This window comes from Orbicella franksi, chromosome 7, assembly GCF_964199315.1.
Source record: "Orbicella franksi chromosome 7, jaOrbFran1.1, whole genome shotgun sequence".
Classification (NCBI taxonomy): domain Eukaryota; kingdom Metazoa; phylum Cnidaria; class Anthozoa; order Scleractinia; family Merulinidae; genus Orbicella; species Orbicella franksi.
Genome location: NC_138151.1, coordinates 14,800,234 through 14,827,590, shown reverse-complemented (window position 1 = coordinate 14,827,590; position 27,357 = coordinate 14,800,234). Strand labels below are relative to the sequence as shown.

Sequence of the window (27,357 nt, the reverse complement as noted above, 5' to 3'; positions counted from 1 at the left end):
CTGTATTTCTTTTCTATTTCGAGCAGTCTGAGTTCGATCTCTGGCTGGGAACACTGTTTTGTGTTCTTGGGCAAGACAGTTTACTCTCACAGTGCCTCTCTCGACTCAGGTTTATAAATAGGTACTGGCAAGTTTAATGTTAGGGGGTAACCCTGCGATGGACCAGCATCCTACCAAGGGGGTAGTAGAAATACTCCTAGTCGCTTCACGCTACAGAATCCGGAATAAGCGCTGGCCTGATGGGGCACTTGGCTCATATGCAGACTTAACCTTCACTTCAGAGTTGCCGTTTGCCTCTTGTTTAAAACGAGTGCTCGTGCAAAACGTTTCACATGAAAATGACTTGATTTTCATGAGAATGAACGTACTTGTGGCATACATTTTAATACGAACAGTTTCGCACAAACACTCGTTCTGCCACAGAGGCAAAAGTTAACTTGGAATTGGCCTATATTCATCCATGAGCTGGTTCAGGGAGCCTTTGATTAAGCGTCCATCCAAGAAATAATGAACTATTTACTCTTTTTCTATCAGAATTAATTAGAATTATGCAATGAGGACGGCGAATTGTAATTGCGTATTGCTATGCTTGCGTGTGATTTTATCATTGTGGAAGGCGGTGGGTGATGGGATAGATTATATTACAGAAGGAGTACAATTAAATAATGGGAAGACTTCCTTAGCAACGAATTTGAAATTTCATTCCGCATACACGCATTTACAGATTTCTTCGCGATACCTCTGTGTCGTTCGGGTATCTGTAAAACGCGGACCGGATGACGGCGGATGGCGGATGGAGTCTTGTGCAGATGCAAACGCTCCATGTGCCTTGCAAACTTTTCAACTAGGGTACAGTACTAGTGGGACGCGATCGGTTACTGCAGTGGTGTTTCATTTAATTTGACAATGCTTGTTTTCTGCTGTAGAAATTTGCTTAGGATTAGACAGTGGAAGTCCTTCGATGATAAAAGGAATAGTCTGCCATTATTCAATCAAGGTTTTCCCGTTTTTTTTTATTATCTTTTTTTTTGGATCTAGTCGGCGTAAAAATGTTTTGATTTGTTTTGTGATTGAATAAAATAATTCTGGACGTCTCCCGGCCTAAATTCTTTAAGATGGTCTGATTTATTTACAACCAAGACTGTCAGAAGACATCGTAAGTTACTTTCCCCTCATAAGAATTTTTAGCGTTTTGCCATCCGCATTTAAATTTTTCGATCCGCATTTTACCATCTGCATTTTTTCATCCACATTTTATCATCCGCATTTTGTCATCCTCATTTTTCCACCTACATTTTATCATTCTCATTTTTCCATCCGGCACCCGCCATCCGCCATCCACCGCCGTTGGATCCCCGTTTACAGAGACCCGCGTAGTTCTTCAGCTTGCAGCATTGTCATGCCAGTAACTCATCTGCGGTAGACATTACCGCAAAGTCCCATATTATAGAAATAATTTTTGTGTTGAAACCATCTTCGTTGAAAAAGGACGCTTATGAAAGTGAAAAACTCGAAACTCTCAAGCGAAAAGCAAACAAATGTGACAACAAACATCCAGTGAAAACCAGCCACAAAAAATCTTTTCTCTCTTTCCTTTCATAAATTCAATGACACGCTGCTGTATTATTGTTCTGATAACTTGTTTTCATCAAAAGCCACTTTCATAAAGTTGGAAGAGATAATTAACTAACCAGCCTACACTGTTTTCGTTAAGACTTCAACGAAAGCTTGCCTTGCGCTTTGAAAAGGTAATAGGAAAATTGACGCATATTGAAACTTTTGTTTACGAAAAAAAAAAAAAACATTGAAATTGAACATAATGTATAAAGTACAATTTCTCTCCACAGATAGTTTTAATATTTAATCGAGTTTCTCAATATATTTCACTCCTTTCGACCCAGTTCAATTCATATTTAGAGTTGTCAGTAGACGTTCATAGATTAGTGGGCAGTGTATAAACGCTTTTTAATAAGACAGGGTTTTGGTTGGTCGAGGCTTCAAGACCAAAGGTATCATCATTTAATTTACTCAGGTTAACTTGAATGTCCGTCAACTAGTTTTAGGTTAAACTTTTTGGTCTAAAACTGTGACCATCGGAAAGATCATTGGTCCGGAGGAATTGTAACTTCCATTTATAGCTAGCATTTTTTTTGTCTTTGTCGATAGCAAATTTCACACTTGTTTTACTTCCTTCTTTAAGAGTTGCCCTATCGGACAACGGCTGGGTGACCTTCGAGGTTGAAATGACAGAGCACTACGATTTTTATTCCCGTACAAGGAAACAAGGTTGGTACGAAAACTTAAGTGTACTGTATACTAATGGTTGTACGGCTAAAATTTACATTTATATTATACGTGCACGGAATTCGCTGGCAAACTGGAAAAACAAGACAAAACTAGAAACTATGAATAAAAAGTCCGTGTGTCATGTCAATTCTTGATGTCAGAGGAAAACAAAACAACTGAAAATTGCCATTCAATGTGCCTTGACATTTAACTTCAGATAAACGTTATGTTTGAGTTCGTACTAGCATTATATTGAGAAGGTTTTAATGTTCCGTTACGATCATAAAGCTGTTAAAATCCTGTTTGAGGACAGGACAAATGGGAGTTGATCTCGGGCCTACTACAACGACGAAAGTCGAGACAGACCACTACCATCTCGTCATTCGAGTTACATTCAATGCCCTGTCGATACACTCGTAACGATTCATATGCAATCTGAACCCGTGCACGAGTGCTTAAGTTTTTTATGAACGCAAGGTGTTTTTTTCTGGTTTGTCGGGAAAATTTTCCTAATTTTTTTCGAGCATTCTTGGATCAGTGGAAAGCTTAAAGAAAACTCTTGTTAATCTGTAAAAACTCGTCTCTCTTCCGTACTCGTTATAAATCAGTAATTCTTTCGTTCGTCCTCTACAATGCCGATGTAACGTGTAACCGTTGTACGGGGCTCTGCTAGGCAGTGAGGTCGGAGGACGTTTTTCTGACCCAAAGGAATGTCTTAATTTCTCGTAAAAGTCAGACAAAAGTCAAAGAATTTTATCCACAGTTTGGTGCAGTTTTGTTCGGAACGAGCATATTGTAATCGTAGGTAAATTTCATGGCGGTCCGCTGTTACACCATGCAAGCCTTTTTTCATTATTTCAGAGATGTTTTGGACAGAACTGCTTATGTCGTCTCTTGTATTTACTGTCATCCAGTCAACTCAACAATGCAGATCCACACACACGGTATGGGGGCGTTATCTCAAAGGTCATGTGATTTCGTCAGAAAATGTGGCAAATATTGGCTTGTGTTACGTCAGGTGCTCAAAGGATCAACGCTGCAAGAGCATCAATTTCCACCTTGACAACTTGCTTTGTGAGCTGAACGATGCTGATCGGTTCACACACTCTTGGGATTATGTGCCGAAAAAGGACCACGCCTACAGTGATAACCCCGGCAAGGTTTGTGTCCGTCATGTTTCTATTTAACAATTAGATTATGAGCTCGAGATTTCTATCGCGTGATAGTTGATGAGTGCGCAGTCAGACTTAACTATCACGCATAGAAATTGAGAGGGTGATCTAATTGCTTTAGTATAAATCGGCTAGTTGATAAACACTTAACTAGAAAACTATCTAAATCCTCCTCATCGATACTTCAAAAACGCAAAGAAGAGGTCGCCATTTTATTAACAACCGTTCACTGCTGGGGTACTCACTATCTTCAACAGAATAGATTTTGCTGGCCGAAGTAGCTTAGCCAATAAGAAAACGGCATTCGTAATAGAACGTTAGAAGATTTATACTACATGTAATATGAAGTAAAAGAAATAGTGACAATTTTAATTGTTCCTTCTTTCTCGATGAAATCACCTCGATAATCAATAGAGTGAAACGCGAGAGAACCTTTTTGATTTGTGATTGGCAGGTGCCATTTAAAGAGTACGTCATGACCCCCTCGTGGTTCGAGACGCATGCATCTTACATCAATAGGAATCATAGCATCACCAATGACAAGATAACATTCAGCGCAGGCCCAATAATGAACGCAGCCCTTTTAAAAGTTCCTTTGGTGGCCGCTGGCGTCCTTGAAGATGGAGCTGTGCTGACCGTTAAGATAACAGTGGCTAATGACGTCAGCATCGGAAAAAAGAAAGATAGTGACATTAGATATGGCGTGTCGGACGGTACCAGCTTCATCGGATTCGAAACGGTAGACAAGTTAAATTATTACCAGTTGTCTCCTTGCTTTGCAGCGGAGGGCAAGTCTGGAGAAACTCTGACAGAAGTACAAAGGCTTGATAGGTTTATTCCTCTCCCAAATAAAAACTTTTATCCTGATCAGTTTGTCTTCACTCTTAAGCTGGATCAGTCAAGGGGCTCATGTTTCACTCCACATGGCGGAGGCTTCATTAAGACGGCTGAATACACGAAAAGACTGCTGCTCAGTCATGGTCTTACTCTGGAGGTTTATAAAACTGACAGGAGAGAGCTTGTTGGTATCAAGTACATTAGTATCACTGTTACGATTAACGATGGTTAGAAACAAGCTGTCGGTTTTACTTTCGTGTATTTCCTTTTATCTTTATATTATGGACTGGCAATTAACTGTGATAAATCGAGGGCTATGTACGTTGGGAACAGAGTAGCATAGCCTGTAAGAGTTGGGGAGCACAACTTAGAGTTTGTGGACACTTTCTACTATCTTAGAAGCACCATTTGTTATGATGGAGGCGCCAGTAGTGACATCAGCAGTAGGCACAGCAAGGCAAGAACAACCTTTGCGAGGCTGAAGCAGGTCTGGAAACAGTAGCTTTGATGATGCCGATGATGCAAAACTGATCACTTGCAGCTGAAAAAATATGTCCAAAAGGTTTTCTCATCCTGTAACCAAAGCACAGTATATTGATCATAGTAAAGAGAAAATGCATGATAACAAGAAGGATTAAGAACTATAGTACTTCGTAGTTTTTTTTCCGTGGCAGTATTAATGACTGACCGTACTGACACACGTAAATTATCTTGGGTTTCAAATTGACTTGGAAATGTTATTTCCAGCAAAATGTTATCAGGTTCCAACGAACACGTTGATGCCTTGATAGATGGTACTCTATCAAGTTTCACTAGCTTGAATTCTTTGCAAGCCCAAAATCGGAAAGTTCCCCTGCCCCAGTGGCAACAACTTAAGACGAAATCCGATAGCAAATCAGGCAGATTTGAGTTTTTATTGGAAAAAGACCTCGTACCAGAATAATGCCAAGTATATTGAAATCCATTATGCATTTCCTAAAAGCTAAAGCTATAAATAATTGCCTGAAATAACACCAAAAACAATTTCCCATAGGAACTCGAGAAAGTAAATTCAAAGTTCAGGTAAAATTACATCAACAGTGTTATTTCACTGATACTTTCAAGTGTTTCATATTAAGTTCAAAATTTGTTTTCGACATTTGGTGTTGTTAGGAATGATTTCTTTTTTTGATAGAAGATATTTAAAACCGTCGCACAGAGGTTTGCAATATGATGCAAATAATCTTGGTACAAAGTTTTTGACCTCTTGTTATTCCAACCTCTGGTGGATTCCTTCTTAATTTTTAACTATTACGGCATTTGTTTCGCTATTTCTCCACACCTTTCAACGTTTTGTGCCTCTCTTACCTCGGTTTTTCCTTTCAAAGCACATTCCACTGCCTGCCCCCTTGGCTCTCTTCTTTCCCGCTTTTCTTTCTCTCCTCTTTTAATGGTCTTTACTTCTCAGAAGAAGTTTGTTTATGTGTTACGTGTAATCCTGACGGGGTATTAAGGTGGCTCAAAACAGTTTCCAGCACTTTCCAAGATGTAGACTTTGACAGGTCATTATATGCACTCTGTATCAGTGTACAAACTTTGCCCAGTCATTGGTGAACATGTTTGTGTCAATTTCGAAGCATAACAGGTTACCATAGCAACAGCATGGCTCGCTAAAACACCCTTAATTTTAGCTTTGAGCGCTGATAACTCAAAAACGATCTTGGTGACCCCATCTTTTATTGTTGAATTGTAATAAACACGATGAGATACAAATTTTTACAAAACTGAAAAAAATTCTGTGTAGAGGGTTTAGAGCCACCTTAGTTTTTCGAAAATTTAAGGTGGCTCTGAAATCTAGTCGCATCTTATCATGTTTATTACAATTCAACAGTAAAAAATGGGGGTCACCGAGTTCGCTTTAGAGTTATAAGCGCTTAAAACTAAAATTAAGGTTGTTTTTATCAGGTTGTATTGTTGCCATGGTAACTTGTTATATGAAAAGAATGATCACATTCACATGACAACCTGTTTACCAATGATTGGGCATTTTTATGATACCATTATTGTTGCATCACTTGTTACACAGTGGTAGTATTCATCCTTCAAAGTATAGCTGTTAGAGAAATGTTGCAAAAAATGGTACATTGCAATTCAAGCTTGTAAGTGTACCGCATTTCGAATTCAATGCCTCCATAACGAGTACGACTTCCTTAGCAACCAATTTATAATTAATAATAAACTTTACAATGGAAGTTCCTTTGTGAGCTGTGCTCCAGCATTCACTGAAAAGGATAGCAAGTTATTTTAAAGTACTCTGCCTCTGGATTCGTATCGAACGTCATGCTTTTTGAGCATCTGGTAGAGGTTACCACCAAGTTCGCACTGCTTCTGAAAGGCTGTCAAAATCCTCTTTTTATTCAAGCCACTCTCGCAGAAAACGAAACGTTCCAATTAAAATATATATATTTTGTTTTAGTAATAATTCCAACAGAGAGGTGATCATGCCGCGAAATATTCATATGAAAAGCAAATCACTATGATGCCACATTCACTGAAAACTAGCCATCAATTTTTAAACAGGTCTTTATTATAATTAAGACTTTCCCTTTTTAAATTTATGGACTCCCTGGGCTTAATGTATTGTCCTGACAACTTGCTTTCATCGAAAGCCACTTTCATAAATCTGGAAGAGCTAACTAAATTAGCTAATCCGTCTACAATGTTTTCACGTACTGTAAATTCAACAAAAGCTCTCTTGCGCTTTAAATAGAATAGGGGGGAAATCTACGTATGTTGAAACATTTGGGTACTAAAGCAATACACAATATTCAGCTTAAACATAATATGAAAAGTACAAATGCTATCTACAAATAGTTTTAATATTTAATCGAGTTTCACAATATTTTTTACTTCTTTCGACCCAATTCAATTCATATTTATAGTTGTAGACGTTGGTAGATTACTACACAGTGTCTAAACGCTTTTTAATAAGCCAGATCATTACAGATGTATGGGTCCGCAAATGATCCCAGGCCCGCAAATGATCCCGAACCGCAAATGATCCCCAAATTGGACCGCAAATTATCCCGGACCGGAAATGATCCTCGATAGGGACCGCAAATGATCCCGACTAAAAAATAAGGAATGGCATGGATGGTGGGATGGTGTGGATAGGGAATTGGCGTACGTGAATACCGATGTTTTTATTAAAGCCATCTTGTAATTATAGTGGCTTACAACTTGCTTTTTTTTCATACTTTCGACTTAAATTTGTTGCTAACTACAATGTTATGAATATCACCACTCAATTATCAAAACACGACTTGGCTTGCATTACTTTCCAACTCAGTAAAATTATGATCAGTGCAACATACGCTACATATCCTCCTTTGTTAAACATTGATATTCGGTGTTATTGTTAAATCACATTTTATCTGTCAACGCCATTCGTCTAAAGTTTTAAACTAAACTCTAACCATGAAGCACCTATTACAGAAGACGCTGTCACCTGAGTAGACCCACAAGCCTACAACGCTTCATCACATTCAACATTCCTTGCGTGATATTTCTAGACCATTCTTGCGTTATCACATGACATTTAGTTCTAAGAGGGGGATTTATCAATTCCCCCCCAATTGTAAACACGTGCCCTTTGAGCAAGTTGTTGTGGTTCGAGTGTTCTGTTGTTAGCAGAATAAAAGAAGATTGACTCTTATTAGTGTTCGTCTATTCTGTAAAACACCTAGTGTGTAGCACTGGAAATTTGAACAAATTTATTTTGTAATTTTTCCTTGGTCGTATTTGGGCTTTAATTCCTCGGAAATGACTACTTGAGTATTATAAGAAGCCAAAATTCCAAGCTATAGTTATGAAGTTCAGCTTCATGACTATGCAAGCAAGACCAAGGCTTACGCTTCGTTTTGACAGTTAACTGTTTGATGGATGTTTGTTACTATCGCCACCGGGATTTCGAGAATGTTTACAACTATGTGTTTTTCTAAGACTTCTAATTCAAAAGATCGTCTTCACATGCATGACGTGTTTTTATCCTCATCAGGCATAAGAGGCGGTATATTTATATTTGTTTACAATTAGCGTGCTTCGTTTGAAAACCAGAGCATTTTGAATTTCAGGGTTATGGAGGTTGCGTGACACAAGGCTACGATAGAGTTTGTTGAAAAATATATACTTATCTCATGATTTTGAGCCTTTTTAGAAGTTAAAGCATTAGGAAAAGTGCTTATGTAAATGCTTGTTTGTTTAGTACTGATAATCAGTCGCCTAGAAAGCCAAAGTAAGTTCCAGATGTTTACACTTTATTCCGGCCGCCATATTGGCGTACCCGGGATGTACACCAACAGGGCGTTTTCTTACTGGGCTCTGTAAATTTCTGGGAAACATTTACGACGAATATCTGAAGTTTGGGGAAACGCACAGGCCTAAAACTTGGAGAAGTGTCTTATTTAGTTACCTTCTATAGCGTACATCACAATTTCTTAGCTTTTTCCATTGGTTGGTTTTCGATTTATTATTATTTTTTTATTGCGTGACAGTGAAAACGATCTGTACCCTTCGAAGAACAAAACAGTAACTGTGGGAAATTTTTTTGTAAAATGATAAAACATGTTTTTTGGTTCATAATTGTTGTACATGTTCTCACCTTCCTCTGATATAAATCCATGCCATTCCTTATTTTTTGATCGGGATCATTTGCGGTCCAATATGGAGATCATTTCCGGTCCGCGATCATTTGCGGTTCAATTTGCGGATCATTTGCGGTCCGGGATCATTCGCGGTCCTGGGATCATTTGCGGACCCGTACATCTCTGAACAGATGTCGGTTGGTCAAGGCTTCAAGACCAAAGGTACTTTTATTTAAGTTATTCAGGTTAACCCGTCCGTCAACTAGTTTTAAGTTAAACTTTTTGGTATAAAACTGAGACAATCAGAAAGATCACTGGTAGAGGAATTGTAACTTCCATTCATAGCTAGCAGTTTTTTTTGTTTTTTTCAAAGTGTGTTGATAGCAAATTTTACACTTGTTTTACTTCCTTCTTCAGAGTTACCTCATCGCACAATGGTTAGTTAACCTTTCAGAATGAAATTAATACAGCACTCAGCTCTTTTTTATTGCCCATCACAGAAACAAGGTTGGCTCAAAAACTTAAGTGATTTAAAATCGTTACACCTGAATGTTTCAGAAAGAGTATACTACACGGAACAAACTGGAAAACAAGGCAAGACTAGCAACAATGAATAAAACGTCCATGTGCCATGATTTTTTCTTGGTGTCAGAGACAATGTGTCTCAACATTTAACTACCGATGAAAGTTGTATCTGACTGCCTAGCTTTAATTTAGAAGGTTTAATTAGTCCGTTACGGCCATAAAACTGTTAAAATCCTGTTTGAAGACCGGACCGTGAAAGAGTGGGCGTTGATGTCGAGGCCTACTCTGGGCCTTTTAAAAGTCGCCTGAAGTCACCTTAAGTCGCCTTAAGTCACCCTAAGTCGCCTAAAGTCGCCTTAAGTTGCTATCGGTTACGCAATGTTAAAAAGGCTGGATGGTACACACACCCCTGGGATTATGTGCTGATAAAGGACCACGCCTACAGTGAATACCCCGTCAAAGTTTGTGTGCCATTAAGCTTCTATTATCAAGTAAGCAAAGAAAAAAAAGACGATTTTAAACATTCAAATTTTCCTTCTTTTTCGTTTTTGAATTTCCTCGATAATGAATAAATGAAAAACGCGAGATTGACTTTAATTTGTGATTGGCAGGTATCATTTAAAGAGTACGTCATGACCCCCTCGTGGCTCAAGACGCATGCGTCTTACATCGATAGCAATCATTCCATAACCACTGACCAGTTAGCTTTCAGCGAAGGCCCAAAAAAAGATGCAGCACTCTTAAAAGTTCTTTTGGTGGCTGCTGATGTTTTGGAGGATGGAACTCCGCTGACCGTTGTGATGACAGTAGCTAATGACATCAGCATTGGACAGATGGCAGATAGTGACATCAGATATGGCGTGTCGGACGGAACCAGCTTCATCGGATTCAAAACGACAGACATGGAATGTTATGACAGGTTGACTCCTTGCTACGGAGCGGAGCGGAACTCGACTGGAGAAACTTACGTCATGTACTTTTTCTGGATACCTTGTTCTTTCATCCATGTCAAAATTATTTATTCATATACACGCCACTATTTAAAAATTTGAAGCAAGAATTCCCAGAAGAATCATCACATGGTCTGAAATGGAGCAACAAACTGCCCAAGCGAAAAAGGTCTACTGAGTTGCAAACTAAGAAAATGTGAAATTTTGCCTATTTTAAATATTGCTCAAAAGCTGCGTTACAGGTCTATCTAATCATTGTGAAACTCGCAGCAAAAGAGAGTCGCCGCTGACCGTTCAGCCAACACAAGAAATAATAAAAAGTCAATAAATAATCTAATCTACCTTATTTAAGCACGATTCTCGATTTAACATGGGGAGTTAAGTCTAACAAGTGAATTGTATTTTTAATTGCTGGCCTCACTTGTACAAATAAACCCCACCATCACCAAAAAAGAATTGTTTTATTTAGCGTGTGGAAGGCGATGGATCTTCTCCCCCCCCCCCCCCCCAAATCCCATTCCGTCTAGAATACTTGACGTTTTCCTTAGAATAGCCTGAGAGAAGAGACAAGATCATTCTTCCTCTTTACGTCGACCGTTTTTTAATTTCTATTGTCACTAGGGTTCCCTAAATTTCATATCTTTTTACTTGAAGCTGCTTTTTTCCTTATATTTTGTACTCTCAATGCACCAAAATATATCCCATCATGAAGTCGAAATATTCTCCTTCTTCAGTTGTGCATGAACCACAGTTACGTTCTGCGGAACTTCTCCTAAGTGAAAAAATAACATGAAGTTCAAAATATTGTCAAATAGACCCAATTTGTTAACGTGAACATAATCAAACTTTTCTAGAGATCTTTCTTTTTATTCTTTGTCAAAGCAATCGAGCATATATCAGAAAAAAAATTGCTGGGGTAATATTTTTCTTCTTCTTTTGTTTAAAATCAAATTGAATGGGTCGCAATATAAACCTGCTTTACCACATGAAGATTGAAAATCTTGAAAATATTGTATTGTCGTTTTATTTTTATGTTACTCTCACGAAACTTTGATTTTTCCTAACTCTGAGAATTCCTGTAAATGTTCTTCCCTCACTTGTACACTCGCTTCAAAATTCAAAGGGAAACTGTCTTTAGTGGAATACCTATTCACTGATGTTAAAAAATAAAAGGTCTTTGGGGCTAATTCAAGTTTAATAGGCAGCGTATTCGAATAAACTCTTTCACCCGGCGAACCGGAAAATTCAAACTTGTAAGTGCGATCGCTGCACACATTCGTTACTTCTAACGCAAGAGCAACTCTAGCGTAATTCCGTCTCAAGAATAAAAGACAGCCTGAGTCCAAGTCTTTTACAATCGTTTCTGAGCCAAACATTTTACGTGGAACACCATTTGCAGTCGTTTCACCACTCTTCATAACTCTTGCAGTTTCATCTTTAGCGCATGTGCACAACTTGACGTCAACTGAGTTATCTGCGCATGACTTAAACTTGCTGTACTTTGACTGCCGCACGTAGCTTGTCAACCAAACTTTGTCTATATCTCGAGCGTACTGTTTAAGAGAGACTTTGAAAACTTCATCCTCGTTATATCCGGTTGGCGGTATCACGTGTAAGTTCATTGACGTCATTATGTATTCTCCTTGAGAGCGTTGCACAATATTTGTAAACGATTTGCCTATTAAGCGTTGGCAGTTACCATACCCGTATTTTTTAGTTGAGTTTCCCCCACCTAATTGGAAAAAGTAGGTGAAATTAAGCCAACGTTTACCATTGTTTACAATGGGCACAAGGGAATCTCCCTGACTGACGGAGAGGTGCGAATTCAGCAATAATTAAACCCCCTTCCTTTCTAATTAAGATGGTCTCTTGGAGTAGTGAAGCAGTGTTAATGTAACTTAGTACTGAAAAGCCCCCTTTGGGGAGTGCTAATAAAATCTGTACTGTACTAAAATAGTGCGCCACGCGCAGCGGACTCAAACTTAACTAAGATATCTGGAAACAAATTCAAGTTGCTTGTTGTGTAGCGAGTGCCCATGTCACGTGGTAAAATAAAGTATGCAAACAAGCCAAGTGGCGACTGGGGGTACTACTCCCCCCTGGATGGGATGCTAGTCCACCGCAGGGTAACCCCGGCATTAAGTTCGCAGGAACCCATTTGCACGTCTGGGTGGCGAGAGGAACCGTGAGGGTAAAGGGTCTTGCTCAAGAACACAACACGATGTCCCCAGCCAGGGCTCGAACCCAGACCGCTCAATCCGGAGTCGGGCGTACTAACCATGAGGTCACTGCACCTCCCATACGTCACGTGACAAGGATGGAGACGAACAATTTAAGTAATTATTTACCTCCCATGTGTTGTTTCTGTATAGCGTCGTTTAAAGTTCCAAGGGCAAATTCTGCCAGCCACTTGTGACTATCCGAGTTGTCTCTGGCTGGATTATAATCGTCGAAACCCTCACACTTGCACCTGGTCAGCGGCATGAGATTCAAATCTGCGCATGTGCGGTTTTCCGGTAAAACTGCAAAAATGCCTGTAACTAAAGAATTCTGGGATTTCATTTTCTCGGGGTCGTTCACACTCATAAGAGCTCTGTGTACATCAAGCAAGGTAAAGAGGCGTTTTTGATTTGCGACCAAAGCAGACATCTGCTTGCGACCCAGTCTTTCAGCGACGCCATCAGGAACAATCAAAAAGAAGACTGGGTCGAATACCTCTCTCCTTCCTTCCACGGAGTTGAAGCTGTACTGAGTATTTTTGTTACCATGGTCGGAAAATATTATAGTAAGAGTGTCTGGAAAGGTAACCATGTTGATCAAAAACTTGGCTATGTTAGCGTCCATGTTGACTATTCGTTTTCCAGTGTGCTCATGTCCAGTGTTAAAGTGCATGAACGACAGCAAAGGTTTCGCTCTGCGGTCACGTGCAACCGCGTTGTACATCATGTTGATGTAGTCCATGAAATACTGGCTAAAGAACTGACCATTTAAGCACACTTGAGCTGGAGATTCGTAGGGGTTTGTCTTGTGGTACTTGTCTAGCACCGTACCGGAGAAATGTAACAAGCCAAAATCATCAATGTGTTTCTTACGCACCTTGTTTTGGAACTCACTCCACCTGAGACAAAATTCAATTTTTTAAACCTACAGTGACGCGCACTTTCATTGGTGGAGTTATTTTTTAATTAATGATAACGTTTACTCACTTTAGTGCAAAATGACAATCACCAACGACAGTTTCTTTCAGAGACGCCGTCACATAGACTGAAACTGGGAAACTACTGATGTTTGTTTGGGTTAAGACCATTTAGTTACTAAGACCATCTAGTTTCTGCAGCAGAGCAAGTTTTACTGTATTTCGAAAATACGGCTGCAGATAGCACGACTTTACCCTTTAGGTCAAATTACGTTATCCCTAAATAAGAGTGTACCTACTATTCTAAGTAAATTAAATCAACTTCTACTTTCACTGCTCTGGCGTCTGTACCTTTTTCTGAATTCTGTATGTCCTTCTGGAATTCTTCTTACTTCAAGGTCCGTTAAGCCAATTCCCCACCAGTCATACCAACAAAGGTCCTCTTGATAAAGTGTCTGATAGCCCCATTCCTTGAAGGTCCCAAACAATACCTCTACACCTAGTGGAGCCTTCACGGTCTTTGCTGTGTCACCAATTGTGTTGTCATCTGAAAAAACAAAAAAAATGCAGACAATACACAAGCGTCAATTCTTTCATCCTATTGCAGTCTCTCCCTGCCACCTCCCTGCCACCAACTCCTTCCCCCTGTCGAGACATAACTAAACGATAAGGTAAGGATAAAAAAAAAAAAATAATAACAGAGAGCAAGCCATACCAGCCTTAGGTGGTTTTCATGCGGTCCTCTACTCTGGTGGAATTGGAATCTGGAGGTGTTGGTTTTTGTGGAGGGAGGAAAAACGGCGAACCCGAAGAAAACCCCTCTGAGCAATGCGAGAACCAACAACAAACTTAATCCCCATATGGCACCGGGCCGGAATCGAAACCGGGCCACATTGGTGGGAGGCGAGCGCTCTCACCACTGCGTCATCCCTACTCCCCAGGATAAGGTATTTTATTTTACGCACAAAAGGCTAATTCATCTCTTTATTGCAGAGCTCACCTTTCATTATACCGGAGAAAAATGGTCGTAAGTTGTCAAATGTTTGTTGACCTACACTCTGGAACAGTTCAAAGTCCATCGCAGTGGCCTTGATGTTAGGATCATGTAAAATTTTCCGGAGTGCCGCGGAAGCTCTGGGAAGAATTCGATAAAAATGCGGTCTGGAAATAGAGTCTAACATGATAATGTTTATGTTGATACTGCTTCTGTTGACGCCATCTTGAATCTTTTTCAACTGCGGCGGGAAGGTGAGCACTTGAAGAATATCCCCGCATTTGATGAACAGGAAACCAAACCCGTTTTTCCGGTTGGTTTTCACGGCCTCTTTCACCGCAGCTGTTATTGTTTCTTTTGGTGAAACCTTCCAGTTCGTTATTTTTCCCACGTCCGGATTGATAGAGCCTATTTTAGGGTGTGATGATCCACAAACCTCAGCGTCACAAGTCAGTTCATGATCTCCTGACTCTGCTACTTGGAAGGAGCAGATATCTAGGTATTGAGTTTCGTCGCATTTTCGTTCCGGCTCGACATGTCCCGGATACCCGTAATATTGATAGGCATGCGCACAACCAACTTTGTCTGGTCTGAAGAGAGGGTATATAGAAAGAGGTTGTTAAAAGCTGGCACTAAAAGTATGTGCTGCATTTTCGCTTGCTGATAACAAGAGTGAAGTGAAAAGTTATGAAGCGTTTTCACATGTCGTCACGGCAGCCATATCGGCGTTCCAAAACAATGAAACGGCGGGAGTTGAGTCCTGTGGGAGTTGAACTCTTTTCTTATGTAAGCAATTTCTTTTGTTCTAATATATTTGTATTGCTGTTGGCCAAGTGAGTGAAGCTTGCGCTCTATATTATTAGCAACTAAAGGTAAAATCAGTGCATATATATTTTTTTCTTCTCGGATAAAGTTGGATATCACAGGTAGGCAAATATCTAGTTCCAGGCTCCTAGATTATGTATATCGAAAAACAATGATTGGAGTGGCACTTTCCTGGGGAAGATAACGGTTTAGAAAGGGTGAGACTAAGGTATATGTTTCAAATATCACTCTAAATTTGCTAATCTAGCTAATTCTGCCGAATTTAATTGATATACCTGTGTAGTTTGCATTTGATTGCAGATGGCAATGCTTCGTCAACATCTGAGGTGTTCTGCAGACCGAGATAAGGACACGCGATCTCTGAAAACGAAAAAGTAATTTTATTTCTTGATCTCATTTACAATGGGATTTTTACTGTATTCTAGTTTGACACGGTTATAAATGTATTCATTGTCTACCAATCTGAAGAACTTTCGGATGAGACCACTTGGCCTCTTCTGAAAAAGCTTTCCAGAACACACTAAATGTTATTTGGGTGATGGAAATTTTTCCGCGCTTTACAGCGATCACGTGTTTAATTTGGGTTCTCATTGGCTCAAGGCATTTGGTACCGTCTCGATGATTGGCTCTGTTATTAACGGTTTTTCTGTCTAAATACAGTGTTTATGTGCCAGAGAACAATGGCCCTGGCTGCAACGCAGAAAAACATAACCGTAATTTTTTTGCCATGTGGAACTAGCATTTATCGATACTACCTGCTAGAAATAATAGGGTCTAAGAGGGTGGCCGCACGTTTTCTGTAAGAACTTCAAACTGTTGGAATCACCTCCCCCTTAAAATACGCACCTCTCAAACTGTAAATATTTTTAAAGAATTTATTACATAAACATTTTAGATGGAGTCAATTATTTTTAGACTGAGAACTGTTAATCTCGAGTAGTTACTTCTTAACTTCTTAACGTTTTTAAATCATGTTCTTATATTTGTATTTGTAGACTTTTGATTTAGGTCTTAAAATATTAATAACAAATCTTAATCGAGGGCCACAGGTTTATTAGTTGTATAAGTATTAAGTGTAACCCTCTTTAAATAAAGTTCGATTTATTGAGTGATTGATTGATCTAACGTTACATATCCTGGAAATTATAAATTCTACAGTAGTGATACTCGTGATCCTTGCTTGATAGTGATTGATTGATTTATTGATCAACTGACTGACTGATTGATTGACAAATTGATTGACTGACTGATTTACTGGTGGAATGACTGACTGACGGACTGAATGATCGTTCAGTTGATTCATTGATTGATTGACTGACTGAATGACTGACTGACAGCATGATTGAGTGATTAATTGATTGATTGCTGGAAAGCTCTTTCAGTACCTTCTAAACATCCATAAAGCTCCACTCTCATTGCTATCCAACCATGCCAAGTGATCGGTCGAAAACGGATGTAACGTGTGATGATTGGTGGATTAAGATCATGTGACACAACAGTGTCATCGTCTGTGTTTCCAGCAAACTCCTAGATCAGTGAGATGGGAAAGGGGTTAATTCTGTAGAATACGCGTACTAAGAAGCAAATGAATTACCTGTATGTAAAACGAATAGAATGAAGAACTGTTTCACATATATAGAAAGAGAGGATGATCATCTCTTGTATTTATTGATTGTGAGTAAGACGACAGTCAATTTGAATGCTAAATGATAATTTTCTTGTATTGATCTATTATGCATTTAACGAGCACGCGTTGGATATGAAATGATAGATAGCCAACGAGGCGCTAGGAGCCGAGTTGGCTATTACCATCTCATATCCAACAAGCGCTGGTGGAATAATTGTTTTATTAAGAACGTACCAACGATAAAAAAACTGAAATAAAATAAAAGTAAAAACGCCCCCAATGATTACGCGTTTACTCCTACCAAATTCGTAGAGCATGTTTTAATTAATGGTTAATATATCATGATGGCTAAGCCAATGAAAACTCTTGGATTGCATTATACAGTGATCCAGTTTTTAATGAAGCCTATTATATATAGCCTTTGCTTAATCAATGACGATGTTTGAAAAGTTTCACATTCTTCAGTCTTGTTTTGTAAGGCTTTGAAAAAAAAAAAAAAAAAGAAAACAAAAACAACAACAAAAAAAACAATCGATCTATCTAGGGTCGTCATTTCTTTCAGGAAACCGAGTTGAAAACATCCAGAATGAAAAAAATGGGCCTTTCAGGTGGCTTGATCGGATTTTTGAGTAACGATACCGTTCAGCTTTGAGGGACTAGAGCACCAGCATTATCAATCCAACAGAAAATCAAACTTTAGTGCCGTGCTAGAGAAATACGAAAGTTTCAAATGGGTTACATTTCACCAAGATCTGAGTTACCATAGCAACGAAATGACGCCATACCCCATTTTACATAAGACCGCATAACTTGCCACCAGGGATAATTTCGGAACTACGACGTCGGGATCTCGGACTTGACATAGTTGTCTTATTGATGGCGAAATTTTTAAAAAAATTATAAGAGCGTTTTCGAGAAAATTACGAATGAAGTTTCAAGGTGTCAAAATACAACAAAAACAAAGCTGTTTTAAATGTTATTGCACACTATGTCCACAAGACTTGACTCGGTGGTATTCTGGCCTTAAATGAATCTTATAACATCTAATTACCTCGAGTGAGAATCTCAGAGAAATCGCTCCGTTTGACTTCATTAACATTGGCCTGAATATCAACTGGTGTAGGCTGTTACTTTGCTTTTTATCAAAAATTGCCCCTAAAATTCTTAAATTGGGCAGGAATTTTAAACCACTCGCTGAATTTTTTTTAGACCTGACTCTAATCCATATTCAACGTAATACCGGAGTTTCAAAAACATTGAAACATTTTAAGGCTGCTAATTTTCAGCGTCAACTCAGGAAAATATTGCGCTGATTTTCACTCATATTGTTTGTTGTCTTCATTATAATTTTCTTTTGTCTCAAATCCCCATGCTTTTGTACGTTTCTGTATATCGTGGTTTCATAAAACGCGCGATTGCTTTCCAGCGATTTTCCCGAGGCGTGCTAAAAGTTGTCGAGCTAGCACTACAATAACAACAAAATATGTCACACTTTCACTCATCTCGCGTTAATGCAGCCACGCCGATGGTAAGCGGTGAGCGCGAGCTGAAAATCACTATGTTGCAAGTTTTGTTCATGTTTAACATAAACATAAACAAGACTTATATTTTATTGTTATTGTAGTGCTAGCTACTTAAATATAATACGGGAGAACTCGTAAATACATAGAGTGAAATTTTTTCGCTTGTCCCTTATCACTCTCAGATTTAATTATGTAATGGCCGCGCTTCGCCCTGTGCAAAGACAAATTCGGACTCTTTGACTCACACTGTTTAAATTTGAATGTTCTTCCTTGGATGTTGTTGGCTTTGTGATGCTAAATTTACTTCCTTGGTTTCTTAAATGGCCATTGATTCTCAAACTGAAGTTCTAGCGCTCAAGATATTGGATATATTCCGCTGCTGTTTTTCCGATAGTGAACTAAAACGGGAAGCCGAAGCCATGTTCTCGAAACACAAAGTTCAAGCGGGCGCTGATTTCAAGACCGCACTTCTCGGAAGCCATTTGTGTGCTTAACTCTAATTGGTTAAGTGATTCTACTCTGAACGATGATTGGTTATATTTTCACATGGGAAGAACGCTATACGCGAAGCTGATTGGACGTATCGCTTTTTTCACATGTGGAAATATAGCACAAATAGAATTCTATTTGTAAGGTTTATTGCCTAAAATTCTCGCTATGTGTACAATAAATTTAAATTCAGCTTGATAGCGAAATCTAGGTAACACATACTAAACGTGCTTATTCAATTTCCTTCGTTTGTGGTCTCTGGGCCTCGCTGCCAAGCTGAATTTTAACACATCGAAAGCAATGTATTGAAAATAGATCAATACCAATACCGTAAGTTGGTCAACTTTGTATTATAAGACAGCTGAGAGGGCTAACAGAGAAAACTAACCAGTCAGATTGTTTTATTACCAGTCCAATATTTGCAAAGCGCTAAACGGGCTACGTTTCTACAGGCTTTTACTTTATCACAAGAAAGCGTAAAAAATCTGTTATTCAAATAACCAACCTTGCTTTCAACGTACTGAGAAAGTATCGGCCAATTGCAACGGTCGGTTTCTGTATCGACCTCGCTGTGTTTGATTCGTAATGCCAGCACTTTAGACTAGGCCGATACTAGTCTCTCGGTACGATCCTCGCATTTGGTTAACGATGGCATGAGAACTAGTAAGGAACTCTTTTTTACAGAAGAAAATTGTTTTTCCGGCGGAAAATATTCTTGTGAATATTCTTAGATTATATATAGCGTATGGCATTTCTTTTTTCGACTGTGTTTGGTATCTGGACGGTGTTAAAGTAATTTTAGAGCCCGCCTGCAGGAATTAAAGCTTGATATGACGCACATAACTTCTTGCAGAAATGTTATAAGTATCGAACATACTGCTAGTGCTGTTTTGTTACTTTTTGGCTAGTTTTGTCGTTTAGAGATAAGAATTACTTTATACGGCTTAGACATAAACATATAATTGAATTGCATTTACAAATTTTCAACACACAAAATTATATTCTTTTCAAAATCTCAGCCTCCGATTTATTCTTAAAGATTCTTAACATTTCAGCCTCGACGTTCTTATAAAATATATTTTTATAAAACAAATGTGTAATTATATTTATAGTTCACCTTTTCTGTAGTTTGTCCGTGATCTCTGTAGTACTGCTGAGTCTCTCCCTCATCATGGCTGTACTGTATTTTGTATTTGGTTACCCACTGGCTATAGACTCCTCTTCGTCCCTGAGTTTTTATTCGTGTAACTCTAGCAATCATGTACTCGGCACCTACATCAACTTGAAGCCATTGTTCAGCGTCTGTTGTAACAGCTACCCAAGCTCTTGCCTCGCTTACAGTTGTCGTGAAATGTAGTCTGCCGTGATTGGCGGGATCTTCCATATTGCATCGTGAAGAGTCTGAAATTTGTCTTTGAGCGATTGTACCGTTTTCTGTGACAAGACGTTTCTGACATTTCAAAGATTTTTCTGGGAATTGATACAAACATAATGACGTTTAATAATATGTAGCTTCTAAACCTGTCAGTTAAATTCCTTGCTCAGCTCTCCAATCCCTTAAATGAATTATGTCTCTAAATGGTTATATACTGAAAAATCTGGCCTGAATTTTCGTTTTCCTCTTCCGTCATGTCTAAAACACTCTTGTCCCATTTTTTAAATTATAATTTCTGCGTTTGTTTCCCCAATAAACTTGCATCTGGTAAAATTTATTATGTTAACGTTTATGAAAAAATGTCTCGGTTCTGAGCCAATTGCCGACACTTGTTACATGCCTCTTACTAACCAAGTTCGAGGGCCGTACCAACTACTTAATAACCGAGAGTGAGGTCGTTACGGGAAAATCTCAAACTGAGGCCTTGCCGTATTGACCGAGCGATAGCGAGGTCAATACGGTAGCCCGAGGTTTGAGATTTTCCCGTAACGACCGAACGGTCGAGGTTATTAAGTTGTTTGTTATATGGCTCATGAATAAAGAAAAAAAATCATTCCAGCGGAAAATTGTCCAAACCAACGGTCTTTTGGTGAAAGAAAATACTAATGCTTCAGAATGCACTGCTCAAATAAGCTTACCTCGATCTTCGCATTCGCTTTCGGCAACATATCTTCGCCTTCTTCATTCTGGGATTTATGGATGAACTTCTCAAGCCTTGTGAACGTCTGCAGTTATCAGAAACACTGCTACCGACAGAAACCGCCCGATTGTTTAGATCTGATGATCCTGGAAGTTGATTTACTCTTTGCTTTGATGAGAACTTTGACGGAGTTCAATACTTCGGTAATTGTTGTGACTAAGATGATAACTTATAAGTGGTGGTCTGTGGTGTTCTGCTCAGGATGCATGACAGATCTGCCGATGGTGTTTTTCACTTAGCGATTTTAGCTTTACTTAAGACTCGGTAAACTTTGATTGTTTTTCACTAGTGCCCGCCAAGGTTACCGGCTGGTAAGTCATCTATATAAATTTTATTAAGGAAATATCTCTAAACTTTTAGCTACTTACATTCGCTTACTGATTCTAATCGGCTTTCATCGCTTCAGTGCGCTTGAATTTTCAGAACCGGGCTCTTCCTAATTTGCATAATCCGTAATCGGCCCGTGGGCATTACGGCTGCATAATGACCGCTCAGATCTCGCTCTTAGCCAATCAGAGCGCACGTTATATCGGCCGCAAGCCAAAGCCATATAATAATTAGCTCTTATTAACCGAGCTGGAGGTCAGTATGGGAGAATCTTGACCTCGGTCGTGAGTACAGACCGAACGCAGTGAGGTCTGTACACACGACCGAGGTCAAGATTCTCCCATGCAGACGGACTTAGCTCGGTTAATAAGATGTTTATTATATGGCAAAGAAGAAAACTTTAATTGTTTAATGTAACTGGTTTGGTGACAGTTTGCTTGCGAACGGCGATGAGCTTAACTTAAACCTGCCGAAATTTGCTCGTCCTCTTTCCTTCCAGGCTTTTTGGCACTTCCATAAATGATTGAGAAGAAAATAAAAGAAAATGGTGAACATTTTTGTATTTTAGTTTGCTACTTTTTCAACGTAAAATGAAACCGGTCTAGCTAGATGCCGGTCTAGATGGGAAAATCTAGACCGCGGTCAATATCGATTTCAACCAATCAAATCCGTGAATACGGTAGCTCCCAGTCTTTGTGAGACACAGCTATGTAATAATAGATCATATATACGGGTAGAGGGAACTTTTTTCTTCGCTTTATTCAGCAACAAATAAAAGCAACCAATAGACTTATTTGGTCTTAGTTGGAACTCAGAAAACCCCTTTTTTGTGTAAGCCTCACTGTACCTAACACTGTGCAATACTACTACTCGAAGGCAATTCATGTTAAACACCATGATCGAAGAGCAGCAAATTAAATCTCGCCGCTGCCATCGCGAGAGAAAGACAAGAAACTTTGTAATGAAGAAGTCATGTTGAGCGCAGAGTTATGTAGCATGGAAAGCTACTGGATTATAATCTCATTCTCACAACAAACAAATGCATTTCTGTTTCTGGGGCAAGTGGGGTTCTAGATAGAAAGACCGTCACAACAAGTTCGCTTCTATAGTCAATTTGAAAAGAGTGAGATGCCAAAGGGAAACGGAACTCTTTCTTTCATTGCATGAGGTGTGAAATTCAAAACGCATGCGATGGGTAGCAGATTGTTACATTGGCTCACTTGAACAATTATGTTTGCTAACTGTAACAGACATTCTTTTCACAAGCAAATTTGTATTGTAACTTGTACCTTGTACTGTTCTGTCATATTCTATTGTGCGAGGAATCCAGATGTTCGCGCTTCAAGTTCCCATATCACGTTTTATTTTTGCAAGACATATTACACAGGCGAAAGTCATTTAGTACTGCTCTCTGGCTATATACCTTTTTCTTCTAATTGGCTAAGGGGCATCTCCTCTTGTGACAAATATTTTTTTCTATCTCTTCTGCCGTTGATTCAACTCAGTATCGTAAAGGGCCACGTTATATCACGCAAACTGACACGTTTACATTATTCACAAGTTTATACAAATAAATTTGGTCGTTGTATGCATTTACAACGTTACATTTTTTTCCGCATTTATATTTGCTGCGTATTTGTTTCCATCTTTGCGTGGTTTAAATTTATTTTCACCCCCAAAGAGCTAATGATTCTTTCTAATAAGTCGAATTTCTGTCCTGTTCCGTCGGACGAATTCTCAAGATGTTAATTTTAGAATTAAAGGGTCTTGGGACGGAAGCGTCATTAAAATACGAATTGCAATCCCTGTGAACTGTGAAGGATCTGCTCTTCTCTAATACGTCTACGGCCCTAACGTTCTTATGGCTTAGGAGTAACCTACAAATGTTTATGTCTGTATATGTAACGGACGAGAACAAGCGCGGACAAAGAAAAAAAAACGGTTCAGTTCCTCGCGTTGTCATATATGTTGGTTCCGTCTTCGGCGATCTTAAGAGTGCCTGCCTGAAATCGCAGGCAAATCGGCTTTTGGACCTGCCTTTTACAGCAAATTATCAGCTCTGTGTCTATTTCAACTTAATATAGGTCAAGTCATGTGGCGCATGCTAGAATATACGCCTAACCCGTAAATTGAAATTTGACGAGGGATGGTCAAATATTTGCATTTTTAACGTACTTTGAAAAGCTCTCGCGTCGCTCATTTGCCCAAAGAAATTTTTACAGGAATCTGTAGACCATCCTTCTGCGATTCAACCACCAGAAGCTTAATCTATTTGAAGGTTTTGCACATGGTGAAAATTAATTATATTCGCGAAGTACTTTTAAGTGAATGAAATACATATCTTCGAAATTTAATTATTTTGTACCCAAAGAGAAAATGCGACATTCCCTAAAATTAGCCCAGTACACATTTAAATACTGCACAAAAATATTTGAGTGTTTTAAAGACGGAAGAATAATGTAGTTTTGCATGCGAGGTTCTCAAACTTGTTTAATGAAATGGTGCGTCAAATGACGATTTAAACGGAATTTGGTAATTTGCATATTTCTTTGAAATAAAAGGATATTTTGCCAAAAAAACTACCCAGTAGTTTTTGTCACGCCCTAGCCTATCTACCATAAAAATATGAGCGAAATCGAATTTTCGACCCTTGCCGAGTTATTTTCATATTTATGGACGGGACTCTTAAGAGACGTGGAAGGTCCGAAAGGTGGACAGATGTATTTAGTCAGTCGTGAGAGGCAATTTATAGCAATACCGCTCTTCTAAAACATATAACCAGCAATGAGCCACAAACACGAAAGAATCTCACCTACACATCCTTGTAATGAAGGTTTAAACTGCACGTGCAATTGCACAAATATCACAGTGAACGATGTCACCCCAACAACAAACAAGGCGATCTGTATGAAAAATGAAGAAATATTGTCATAAATTTGAACAAGTACCAGTATTCAAATGTTCCTGCTCAGTAGAAAGCTGTAAATATTTATTATTAAAAAAAAAAAAAAAACTTAGAAATCATCAAATTTTGAGCATGTTGTTTTGCCTTTCGTGTATTTTAGTCCTAAGTACCGACCACTTCAACTTGAAGATTTCAGCTTTATACAACACGTAAATGCTAAGAAAGTAATATGCCCCCCTAGATTTTGTGGGAACACTAAGATCAATAATAAGTGATTTTAGATAAATTATAAACTCTGCTAGAAAATTAATATCTGTTCGGTCATAGGGAACTTGAGGCCTCTCGAAGTTATAAGAGTTTTTTGTCCATTTACCGAAAACCTTAGGTTTTATTGCCTTTCCGAAAATCATAGCTGAACTTTTTTGATACCCAAAACGGCATTTTAATCAATCCGCAAAATAGAATTATATATACTCACAAAACGCCGCTTGAGATATCGCTCCATTTTCCGCTGTTAATTGAAGGAATCTTAAAGGAGTTGGTTTCCCGGCAGTGCATTGCCTCATAAAGCCTTTCAGAAATTAAAAATTAAATCTAATTCATTCACCATGGCTCCAAATTTGCAAATAGACATTTTGTTTATATTAAATGTTGTGCTACCCTATAATAAGATAGGCTACTTTATGTTCCTTAGCAACGGAAAACTTGAAATTTACAGTTTAAGAAAAAGTGGTAATGACTAGTAATTTTCGTTGCTGATTGTTATTTAGTTCATTGAATCTCCTGTGTACTGTAGGTCATCAAGATGTTCAAACATTAACTTTCTTCCAAAAAAAGCTGTCGAACGGTTACCGTGCTGTACTAGATGTTCTCAACTTTTGAATATATCTCCGGATGAAATCCTGGTGTGTGACCATTCAAATGAAAACTACTGAGGGGAGCTTTCATGCGATGCTGTTTACTATAAGCAGTACATAAGGAGTTCCCAGCATTAAATTTTGGTCCGGGCTGAATATTCCTATTTTTCTGCCAATTTTAGGCTGAAAATTTTCTTTTAAATATTAATCTCAGGTTAGACTGAAGGAACATAAAGTGAACTATGCTGACACAACGTCGGATAATCTGTCCTATCATGACTTTGATTGCGTTGAGGTAATTTTGAAGCCAGATTACAGGCAATAAAACCTGATAAGACACACATAATTACTCGCAGAATTCCTTTTAGCGTCGAACATACCGTCTAGTGCTAAGTTTGTTATTTTTTGGCTAGTTTTTCCGTTTAGAGAATTTTATACGTTTTAGTTAAAAAACCTACAATGGTATTGTATTTACACATTTTCAACAGAAAAAGTGATATTCTTTTCAAAATCCCAGCCTCACGTTTATTCTTAAAAAATTTTTAAAATTTCGCAAACTTCAGCCTTAATATTCTTATAGAATATATTCTTATAATAAAGAGTGTATTTATTGTGGTGCTTAAGGCGATTCTGACTTTTTTGAATTTAAAGCCTGTGAATGAAACGCAAGCGTTTAAACCGACGTTGAAATAAGCTTACTATCCAGAGCGAGCGAGCGCATTATTTGAACGGGCCAGCGCCATTTTGGCTTGGACGCGTAAAATGAAAAAAGAAAAAAAAAAGAAACTTTAAACTAGGCAAACCAGCACGAGTTCAGGTGAGAATAAAGGAAGATGACGGGCAGATACGAGAACAGGATTAACCATTGCATGAACACTTGCATTACAGCCTGTGTTGACCTTAAGGGAAAAAAATAGGAACGCAATCATAACATTCGGGAAACATGACTTGACTTAGCCAAACTGAATTTAACAGAAGCTTAATTTGAATTTCAATCAAGCGCAGCCGTTCAAATCAGCTCCTTGGTTTCCAGCTTATGTTCAGTGGAATGTTTGTTGGGGAAACATTCATTGTTTTACTCGGCTATTAATTTTAGTATTCCCGAAAGTCTTGTGCAACTAGATTCTTCTTACTTTTTAAGTTACAGCAATTATCTTAGTTTGTCGTTACTGGTTTAAGCCATTAAGTCACAAGGTGTGTAAATAAGCAAGCAAGCAAGTAGACTAAGCAAGCAGACAGACAGACAGATAGGCATGTAGGCAGGGAGGCTGTGTTGATATATGTGCGACGCCATGATTGGCTGGTTTCATTGGGCGCAATCAGTTTCGCGTGCACGAGATTGAAACACTGCAGCTTATAGTGTATTCTGTAAACTTCATCCCATGCAGGCTTCTCTCCAGTTGTATTGTTGTTGCCTGCGTTATGCCATTTCAAGTTTTGAATCACGGTCAGCCAATAGAGAAAACCTTCGGAAAACGCTCTAAGCTCTAAGAAAACTAAATTGCCGTGTATGCGACCACTCGAACCGGGCCACTTGGAAAAGAGCTAACCAATCAGAACGTTGCTTAAGAAACAAAGGTTAGTGACCTTTTTCTCAAATAATTCAAAAACGTACATTGAAAAATACGAACAACAGATCTTAAAAAAACCCTAACCCTAACCCTAACCCAGCAAAGTGCGAAGTGTTGCGAACCTGTCAGGCTAGTTAGTTAGTTAGTTAAATTCTGCACACACAAAAAAATAAATGGTTTTGGATAAGTTCTCGGAAAATGAGTTTTAAGCTAAATTTTTCGAGTGAGATTTATATTTATGATAATAGGAAGCTTGAGGAAACCACGACGACGACGGCAACGAGAACGTCACAAAAAAAAATGAGAAAAACAATCGCTGTGTACGTGCGTTATAATTCTTTGCACAGTTCATGGTCGTCCTCTGCAAAACAAGAACGTGAAATGAGTAATTTTTGCGTTGTTATAGGAACGCGAAAAGCAACGGCTAATTTTTCGTATTTCCATTTGGAATTGAATGCTGTCTTTGAATATTTATCCTGAGCACGTTTTTAAAACATTGGCGTACCATACAGATCTAGACAGTTGCGAATTTCGCTGGCAAAATATAGATTCAATTTTTATACTTTGCGTCGTCCG

At 38.7% G+C, this 27,357-nt stretch overlaps 2 protein-coding genes across 2 annotated transcripts; one reads left to right on the top strand and one right to left on the bottom strand.

Annotated features, from left to right (window-relative positions):
* The first annotated feature begins 2,243 nt into the window (after window positions 1–2,243).
* Window positions 2,244–4,599, top strand: LOC145493596 (uncharacterized). Its single transcript, XM_081473085.1, has 3 exons — window positions 2,244–2,286; window positions 3,148–3,446; window positions 3,913–4,599. Exons 1-3 carry the CDS (start codon window positions 2,244–2,246, stop codon window positions 4,525–4,527), a joined length of 957 nt encoding a protein of 318 aa, XP_081329211.1. The 3' UTR covers window positions 4,528–4,599.
* A 6,833-nt stretch (window positions 4,600–11,432) lies between these two features.
* LOC145493595 (uncharacterized) lies at window positions 11,433–24,846 on the bottom strand. The gene is made up of 9 exons (XM_081473083.1): window positions 24,832–24,846; window positions 24,261–24,351; window positions 20,104–20,420; window positions 16,733–16,874; window positions 15,623–15,707; window positions 14,529–15,112; window positions 13,880–14,075; window positions 12,741–13,510; window positions 11,433–12,124 (listed from the first exon to the last, which is right to left on the bottom strand). The coding sequence occupies exons 3-9, from the start codon at window positions 20,368–20,370 to the stop codon at window positions 11,433–11,435; spliced, it is 2,736 nt and encodes a 911-aa protein (XP_081329209.1). The 5' UTR covers window positions 20,371–20,420; window positions 24,261–24,351; window positions 24,832–24,846.
* Between the last annotated feature and the right edge of the window lie 2,511 nt (window positions 24,847–27,357).